The sequence below is a fragment of the Rhinichthys klamathensis genome, unplaced genomic scaffold (genome assembly GCF_029890125.1).
Source record: "Rhinichthys klamathensis goyatoka isolate OS25496 unplaced genomic scaffold, OSU_Roscu_1.1 h1tg000040l_1, whole genome shotgun sequence".
In the NCBI taxonomy this organism is placed as follows: Eukaryota; Metazoa; Chordata; class Actinopteri; order Cypriniformes; family Leuciscidae; genus Rhinichthys; species Rhinichthys klamathensis.
In genome coordinates this window covers 4,164,197-4,173,910 of record NW_026606587.1, presented here as the reverse complement: position 1 = coordinate 4,173,910, position 9,714 = coordinate 4,164,197, and the positions used below count along the sequence as shown (strand labels likewise).

Sequence of the window (9,714 nt, the reverse complement as noted above, 5' to 3'; positions counted from 1 at the left end):
TTCAGTAAAATCCCCTTTTGGGCTAAAAGAAAATTTAAAGAGCCATAGCAACTGAGTTAATGTTACACACAGATCTATTTTATAGATTATATATATATATATATATATATATATATATATCACATGGAAAGAAACATTAAAAATGTTGATGATTTGTGGAATTTTATACAAAGTAACACTGGTTGAACGTCACTCACTATTCATATACGCTGAAATAAACATTATTTACATAATTCTTCTTTTTTTTTGCAACTGCATTCAACAATTCCTATTTTGCTAATCATAAGGATCTATAGCTCTCTTGTTGGAGCCACACATCAGTGAACTTTTCATGTACTTCTTAAACTTTTGATCCCTCAAGCCATATATGAGAGGACTCAGCAGACGTGGTAAAATGCTGGTGAGCGTGAAGGTGGTGAAGTAAATGACTGACCAAGACTGCGGAAAGAGAGCCGTTAAGGCCCCATCCAGGACTGTTGTAAACAGGGACAATGTACAGAGCAGTAACTGGACCCCATGCAGTAAAATGGTTCTCCTGGCCTTTTGGGCTTGAGCTGGTCCTGAAGCAGCTGCTTTAGCAGAGAACAGCACTTTGAAATAAGTGTAGAAGAGCAGCACCCACACTGAGCACATGTAGCCGATGTTAAAAACGGCATGGCTTATTATATGGTACTCCAAATTTAACACATTTTGCTGGTAGCACATGCGGCTTGTAGAAAAGTAGGAGAGTGGACGAAGAGCCAAAACGACAAAAACGTCCACTATGCCAGGCAGGGCTCCCACCAGCCAGATGATGCCGATCAGGATTTTGGTGTTTTGGACGGTGCATATTCGTGCATGATGTAGAGGGTAGCAGATGGCCACATAGCGCTCAATAGCCATGCCAGCCAGGTTTAGTGGCGTGTTCTTGTAGACGTTGTTTGCAATGAGGATTAAAATGCAGCAGACACCAACATTCAAGTTTGGCAATAAGTACGTAAACACAAACAAAGTCACACAGACAGTCAGTGTAAGGATGTCATTGATGATCAGCTGCATGTAGAGGATGTAGCGGGGCTCCTGAGTGAAGACTGGATTCTTGAAGGCAGTATAAAGCAGCAAGCTATTGATAGAATTGATAATGACAGCAAATATAATCACAGTGACGTTTTTGAGAACGGCTTCATCAAACAAATCTTTGCGTTTGGTAAATTCTGAACTGTTCATTTCTCAAAGATTATTTTTACTTAAATATCCTAAACAATTCAATATGATCCAAGCTATAATTGGGAAAACCTTTTAAAACAAAAACAAAAATTGAGGCCTTGCACACTGCAGTATGATGCAGAGATGACATCAAATAATTCAAAAGATTGGTCTGAGATCCTTAAATCTGCACGTCAAAGATATCAAATGTGTTTCTCTGGAATCGCTCTATTGTTCCTCTAGATGCCCTTAAATGAAATTTGGTCTTATATTATTGTTGAATATGCTATTTGAGGGTTGCCATATTCTCATGTGCCTCAAGTCCCTCAAGTCAGGAAAAACAGGGAAGTTGAAGCAAACAACACTCAAGTTAAAAACAAATTAACCTTTTGGTTATTTTTAATCTTAATCAGGTGATACTGGGAGGATGATAATGATAAAAAAAAGTCTGTTCATATCTAATGGGATATGTTAAAGGGGTCATATAATGGTACATGCACTTTTACAAGTTGATTGTACTGAAATGTGTGTTGGCAGTGCCTGTACACAAACATCATAAAATGATAAAAATCCATCCAGTGTTTTTGTTTTAATCTCCTTATATGTTTTCCCCTGTCTCAAATCAAGCCGTTCGACCGTGTGACGTCACACGGTCGGACGCCCCTCCCGCGATTGTTGATTGACAGCCGGGTTTCAACACAGACCCGCCCTTGCTCGTGAGCCAGCTGTCAATCATAGTCTGCGCGGACCGGCGCGGTCATTGTTGATATGCTGGAGCTGTCTATGAGCAGAATGGCGTCTAAGCGATTGTGGTGTTCTGTTCTTGGGTGTAATAACGAACACAGCAGTCATTTTAATGTTCCTAAATCCAAACCGCTGAAGACGCAGTGGCTGAGTTTGTTTTCGAAGGGAATATTCCCCACGAGCAACGTCAATGCTCTCATGTTTGCGCGAATCATTTCACACACCAGACTGCTTATAAACGAGGAGGGTCAGTATAAAGCTGGTTTTGCTAAGAAGCTGCTCCTGGACCGGTACTAGCTATTCGTGTTCCTGCTGAACCTCCAAAATAACTGAAGTGAGTGTAACGTTTTATTAATCTTTAATATTTATATTAATCTTTGCAAATCGCTAGATGCACGCTTCACAATGAATGCGTCTAAGGTTTACACTCAGGGTACATTACGACATGTTTTCTATGTACGACGTTCTCAATATAATTCATAATCCCACGTCTATAATGAACAACGCGTTATGGTTATTGTGTTACAAACGGTGTACACAGAACAGAGAGGCGGGGTGAGCAAAGCTCATTATCATTTAAAGTCATATGCACTGAAACAGCGTGCTGAAAACGTCTCAGGTTACGACTGTAACCATAGTTCCCTGAGAAAGGGAACGAGACGATGCGTCATCGACGCTTTGGGAACGCCCCCAGCGTGAATGCGTCTGAGCATCAATGTCAACTAGTCCAATGGAAAGAATGAGCGTCACGGGCGGGTGACATCATGACCAGGAAGGGATAAAGCACATCCGTTGAAAACCGGCACTAGCTTCAAAAATGTCGAAGCAGGCCGATCACAGGGATGCAGGAAGTATGGCAGGGTGACGCATCGTCTCGTTCCCTTTCTCAGGAAACTATGGTTACAGTCGTAACCTGAGACGTTCCCTTTCGAGGGAACTCGCGATGCGTCATCGACGCTTTGGGAACGAGAATACCCAAAACGCCAGATTTCCAAGTACCTGAGTGTCAGTCTGTTGAAACTAAGCAATAAGCACCTGAGAACCTGGGGCAGCATCCAGGTCCAAGCTGTAAAACCTAACGAATGTGAGTGGTGAGGACCAGCCTGCCGCATCACAAACGTCTTGAAGAGAAACTCCAAATAGTAAGGCTTTAGAGGCCGCCATACCCCTCGTAGAGTGAGCTCTGACCGCCAAAGGACACGGCTGGTCAGAGTACTCGTATGCAAGTGAAATAGCCTCAACTATCCACTTATTAACCGTCTGTTTAAAAGCAGGAAGACCCTTCTTAGGTGATCCAAAGCAAATAACTAACTGGTCGGACTTCCTCATTGAAGATGTCCGATGAACATAAGTATCCAGTGCTCGCACTGGACACAAGAGGTTCAGCCTTTCCTGGTCCGCAGATGTAAAAGGAGGAGGACAGAAACCTGCAGCACAATAGGCCTCGGAATAATGGTAGGCACCTTTGGAACATATCCATGTTTCGGGTAAGATTGCCTTGGCCATCCCCGGTGCACTCAAGGCAGGTGGGGACCGAAAGGGCCTGAAGGTCTGACTCTTATAGGGACGAAATAGCTAGCAGAAAATAGTCTTAAAAGAAAGGAACTTCTCTGAGACCAAATCTAAGGGCTCGAAGGGAGCCCCAGATAGGCCTTCTAGAACTATTGCAAGGTCCCAAGCCAGCACCCTAGTGCAAGTTGCAGGCCTCAGCCTCAAAGTGCCACGAAGGAAACGAGTGATCAGGGGGTCTCGACCCAAAAATGTACTACCCACCAGGGCGTGGAAAGCCGCAATGGCCGCCACGTATACCTTAAGCGTGGAAGGACATAGACCTGATACAAAGCGTTCTTGCAGAAACTCGAATACTGTGTTTACTGAACAGTTAACCGGATCCCACTGACGCTGGTAACACCAAGAAGTGAAAAACTCTCGAAATAGTGAATATAGTTTCCTCGTAGCGGGAGCTCAGGAGCTTAGAATGGTCTCAACAACCTCGGTTGAGAGACCACTCTCTATGAGTTGGGCCCCCTCAGAGGCCAAACCCACAGTTTCCAAATCCCCTGCCGGGGGTGCAATATTGCATCCCCTGCCTGAGACAGAAGGTCTCTCCTGATCAGGACCTCCAAGGGAGGTCCGTTGAGGAGAAAAATTAGATCCCCAAACCAAATTCAGCTCGGCCAGGGTGGTGCTACTAAATTATTCTGCTTATTCCATCCTGGCGGAATCACTCCAGAACTCCTGGGAGCAGAGCAACAGGGGGAAATGCGTACAGCCCCGAGGGGACTGGTTGAGTGAGGGATAACCAGAGTGGACAGTGCGTCGTATGCTGAGACGAGAACAAATCCACTTCTGCCTGGCCATAAAACTCTCATATTTGCTCCACCGCCTCGGGGTGGAGTCCCCTGGCCTCAGCCCCTGCCTCGACAGGGTGTCTGCTCCAATATTCTGGCCCCCCTGGAATACACACTGCCCTCAGACAGCGTAAATTCCTGAGGGACCAAAATAATAGGCCACCAACGTGTTGTCTGTGGGTCAAGAACCAGAGTTTCCTCCATATAACAAAGGCGCGGGGATACTGCCGCGTGATCTTGATCGTACGGAGTGGGTTTCCCCTCAGGGAGAACCCTCTGGTCCTGAGCCACCACTGTAAAGGTCTCACGTACAGCAGGTCAAAGGGTATCACATTGAACGCTGCTGCCCTGAGGCCTAACAGTCACTGTTTTAGAACAACACATGATGGCCCCTCAGGTCTGGGAGGAGATATCTCAACGCATTGAAGACGACCATCATCTCTAGGCAATTCATGTGCCAAGCGAGATGATGACTCCTCCCAAGCCCTGAGCTGAGCGGCCTTCCGATACCGCTCCCCAGCCGGTGAGGGAAGCATCTGTCGAGATCACAACTCGATGGCAAAGAGCTCCCAACACCGGACCCTGGGCTAAGAACCAGTGTTTCCTCCATATAACCAAGGCGCGGAGACACCGCCGCGTGATCTTGATCATACGAAGTGGGTTTCCCCTCGGGGAGAACCCTCTGGTCCTGAGCCACCACTGTAAAGGTCTCATGTACAGCAGGCCAAAAGGTATCCCGTTGGATGCTGCTGCCACAAGACCCAACAGTCTCTCGAACTGTTTTACAGTGCGTGACTGGCCTAGCCTCAGCTCTTTTGTGGCTGTTAGGATAGCAGCTACACGAACGGGCGACAAAGTGGCCCGCATCGTCACTGAATCCCATACCACACCAAGGAAAGTGGTTCTCTGTACTGGAGAAAGCACACTCTTCTTGGCATTGAGCCTCAACCCCAACATCTGCATATGAGCGAGAACGACACCTCGGTGCCGAACCGCTAACTGTTTTGATTCCGCTAGAATCAGCCAGTCATCTATGCAATTCAGAATGCGTATACACTGCAGCCTGGCGGGGCCAGAGCTGCGTCTACACACTTCGTGAATGTGCGGGGTGATAGAGCTAGACCGAAAGGAAGTGCCTGATACTGGTGTTCTTTGCCCCAAAGAAAACCTCAGGAACCTCCTGTGCTGAGGGAGGATGGAGATATGGAAGTATACGTCTTTTAGATCTATCGTGACAAACCAGTCCTCGGATCTGATTTGAGTCACGATCTGTTTGAGTGTCAGCATCTTGGAATTGAGTTCCAGCACCAAACACTCCAACAGACGAAGATCTAGTATGTGACGCAGCTCTCCATCCTTTTTTGGAACAATGAGATAACGACTGTAAAGACCCGACGCAATGTCAGGTGAGTACACCTGCTCTATAGCTTTCTATGCTAACAGGGCCTTTACCCCTTGCTCCATTACCAGAGAGATTACCATTACCCATAGAGATATATTTGGCAGTAGCTTCCGCGCTGCCAGAAAATCTACCAAGGGAATCAGCCCCTCTAGGCTGGCCTCTGGTGTAATAAAGACTGCCAGTTCGGGGACCTGAAACATACTGGCAGGAACCACTGACTGTTTTCGAACCCCCCTCAGAGGGCGCGATGTTTAATAGGCAGCCAATGCAGTGTTGACAGAACCAGGCTAATATGGTCATATTTCCTGGTTCTGGTAAGAACTCTAGCTGCTGTGTTTTGAACTAGCTGTAGTTTGTTTATTAAGCGTGCAGGGCAACCACCCAGTAGAGCATTACAATAATTTAGTCTTGATGTCATGAAAGCATGAACTAATTGTTCCGCATTTGTCAATGAGAGCATATGGCGTAATTTAGATATATTTTTAAGATGGAAAAATGAGGTTACAGATACTAGACACGTGATTTTTAAATAAAAGATTGGTATCAAAGAGCACACCCAGGTTCCTAACCGACGACGAAGACTTAACAGAGCACTCATCAAGTGTTAGACAGTATTCTAGGTTATTACGTGTGGAAGTTTTTTGTCCAATAATTAGAATCTTTAGAATCTAATTTTTTAGAATTTAGTAGTAGGAAATTGCTAGTCATCCAATTTTTTATATCAGCTATGCATTCCGTTAATTTTGTGAATTGGTAAGTTTCGTTAGGTTTTGAAGTAATATACAGCTGAGTATCATTGGCATAACAGTGAAAGCTAATTCCATGTTTCCTAATGATATCTCCTAATGGTAGCATGTACAGTACTGAGTCCTAGTACTGAGCCTTGTGGTACTCCATACTGAACTTGTGATCGATAAGACATCTCTTCATTTACTGCTACAAACTGATAACGGTCAGATAAGTATGATTTAAACCATGCTAATGAAATTCCACTAATGCTAACATAGTTTTCTAGTCTATTTAAAAGAATGTTGTGGTCAATTGTGTCAGTAGGCCTACTATGTTCAAATGTTATTTTTTTATACTTGAAAAATACTTAACTGTACTTTAATAAAAAAATAAATAAAAAAACATTTTATTAGCTTCATTCATCCTTTTTATCAACACTTGAATGTTGGTAAGTTTCATAAAGAAAGCAACATTTTAAACAAAAAAGTTTTTCAAAGACACCTTGATCAGATTCAGAACGATGATCAAAACACGGATGAAGTAATAATATAATAATAAATACCTTTATTTTCTATAGCGCCTTTAAATGTACATATCAAAGCGCTGTACAAAAACAATTAAAATAGCAAAGATACAACACACAAAAGACACATAATACACAGTAAAATAAACATAAAAAACAACAAGCATAAAAGACAATAAATCAATTAAAAGCTAACCTAAAAAAATGAGTTTTAAGCTGAGATTTAAAGATTCCAAAAGATTTGGCTTGCCTGATCTCAATCAGTAGAGAGTTCCAAAGTTTTGGAGCTAATGAAGAAAAAGCCCTATCTCCCATTAATCTCAAACGGGTTGAGGGAACAGTTAAAAGACCAGTATCTGAAGAACGAAGATCACGTTTTGGAGTATATGGAGTTAAAAGCTCTGTCAAATATTGAGGTGCCAAACCATGCAGTGCCTTGTAAGTAAGCATCAAAATCTTGAAATCCACCCTAAACCTAATGGGAAGCCAGTGCAAAGACTCCAAAACGGGAGTAATATGGTCTCGTATGTTAGTTCTTGTAAGGATTCTGGCAGCCTAATTTTGTAAAACCTGCATTTTGTTTAAGGTTACTTTTGACACGCCAGCTAACAAGGCATTACAGTAATCAATACGTGAAAACACAAAAGTGTTTATCAATCTCTCTGCAACAGTAAACGACAGCATTGGATGCAATCTGGCAATATTTCTAAGATGGAAAAATGAGATTTTAACAGTATTCAAAACATGTGGCTCAAACGTTAAATTGGCATCAAAAATGACTCCTATAAACTCCACAGTAGAGCCATCAAGAGCTAGAGTGACCGGCTCTACTTTGCGTAGTTGGTGGGGTGAACCAACAAGCATAATCTCAGTCTTTTCACTGTTAAGACAAAGAAAATTATCAGTCCATTCCTTCATCCTAGAAATACACTCAGAAAGAAAATGAACATGCACAATTTCATTAGGTCTAAAATGAATGTAGATCTGGGTATCATCTGCATAGAAATGGAAATTTAGACCAGGAGATCTCAAAAGCTGATCAAGAGTATAAACATAAATATTAAAAAGAAGAGGGCCAAAAATTGACCCCTGAGGGACGCCAGACTGCACAACATTGACCTCAGATCTAAATCCACAAATGGCAACAAACTGCTTCCGATCAAAGAGGTAGGACTTAAACTAATTAAGAACAGTATTTGAAACCCCAAAAACAGTTTCAAGACGAGTAATTAAAATTGAGTGATCAACAGTGTCAAAAGCGGCACTGAGATCAAGTAGGATCAAAACTGAAAGACAGCCAGAATCTGAAGCAATTAACAGGTCATTGGTGACCCTAACCAGAGCTGTTTCTGTACTATGCAATTTACGAAAGCCTGATTGCAGAGGCTCAAAGAGATTATTCTCAGTTAAGTGAGAAATCAACTGAGAAGCAACCACTCATTCCAAGAGTTTAGCAAAAAAAGGGAGATTAGATATGGGACAAAAATTTGTGAAGTTTTCACAGTCAATATTTGACTTTTTAGGTACCGGGGTAATTGCAGCAGTTTTAAAAGTTTCCGGCACAACCCCAGTACACAAAGAGTCGTTTATAATACTCAGAACAAAAGGGCACAAGGAAGCAAAACATGATTTAAACAGACCAAACGGTATGGGATCTAGCAAAGAAGTAGCTGCTTTCATTTTTGAAACCTCTGCTAAAAGAGAGTATGAGTCAATTGTACAGAATTTAGACAACTTAGTACCAGAATAAAAAGGAATAGCAGGAGAAGACAGGAGAGTAGAAGTGCAAAAACCTCTACAAACATTTTTGACTTTGGTGACAAAAAAATCCAGAAACTTATTACAGAGATGATCAGAAGCAGTAACATAAGAGACAGTTTTGTGATTCAACAATTTGTTAATTGAATTAAAAAGTTGTCTAGAATTTCCCTGATTATCATCAATCATTTTAGAGAAATGGTCAGATCTGGCAGAAACAATTCCAGCCTTATATTCTTGTAAGCAGTCTTTCCACATTTGATAATGAACAGTCAGGCCTGAAAGACGCCACATGCGCTCCATTCTACGGCAAGATGTTTTCATCATACGCAAATCCTCATTATACCAGGACGTACGAATGAAACCGAGCGTGACTTTTGAGGAGCAAATAAATCCAGGCCAGAGAGGAGAACCGAATTTAACATAGAAACCCTTTTCTCCAGAGGGAAAACGCAGTCCATGTTGAGAAGTGTGTAAATCAAAACTGCTTAATGTTTCCATTAATAAAGTAGATCGAGTCCAACAACAACCCCAAAGATTCACAGTCGTTTTCTCTTCATGTGTTACGGTTCATTTCATTTGGAAACATTAAGCAGTTTTGATTTACACACTGTTTAATGTTTGATGATCACGTGATTTTACATTTGAGTTAGCAATCTTCTAAACAATTGTTTCAGCTTCTTCTTCTCCTGTGTTTTGATCCGGAGATTCTGTACTAGAAGATGTGTCATAACGCCCCCTACCGTATAACAGTGAAAACATGGATAGCTGGAATATTCATCAATGGTGGGGAAAGAGTAAAGTAGAATTAAAGGGGTGGTATGATGCCCTTTTCACAAGATTTAAAATAAATCTCTGATGTCCCCAGAGTGTGTATGTGAAGTTTTAGCTCAAAATTTATATAGCATGTTAAAGTTTGTCACTTTTTGAGGGTTAGCAAAAACACACCGTTTGTGTCTGGCCCTTTAAATGCAAATGAGCTGCTGCTCTCGACACAGTGGGCGGAGTTTCAAGAGCTTGTG

The 9,714-nt window shown here is 42.4% G+C and overlaps 1 protein-coding gene across 1 annotated transcript; it reads right to left on the bottom strand.

Annotated features, from left to right (window-relative positions):
- Positions 1-276: 276 nt before the first annotated feature.
- On the bottom strand, positions 277-1,206 carry or90j1 (odorant receptor, family 90, subfamily J, member 1). Its single transcript, XM_056246470.1, has one exon. It carries the CDS (start codon positions 1,204-1,206, stop codon positions 277-279), a length of 930 nt encoding a protein of 309 aa, XP_056102445.1.
- Between the last annotated feature and the right edge of the window lie 8,508 nt (positions 1,207-9,714).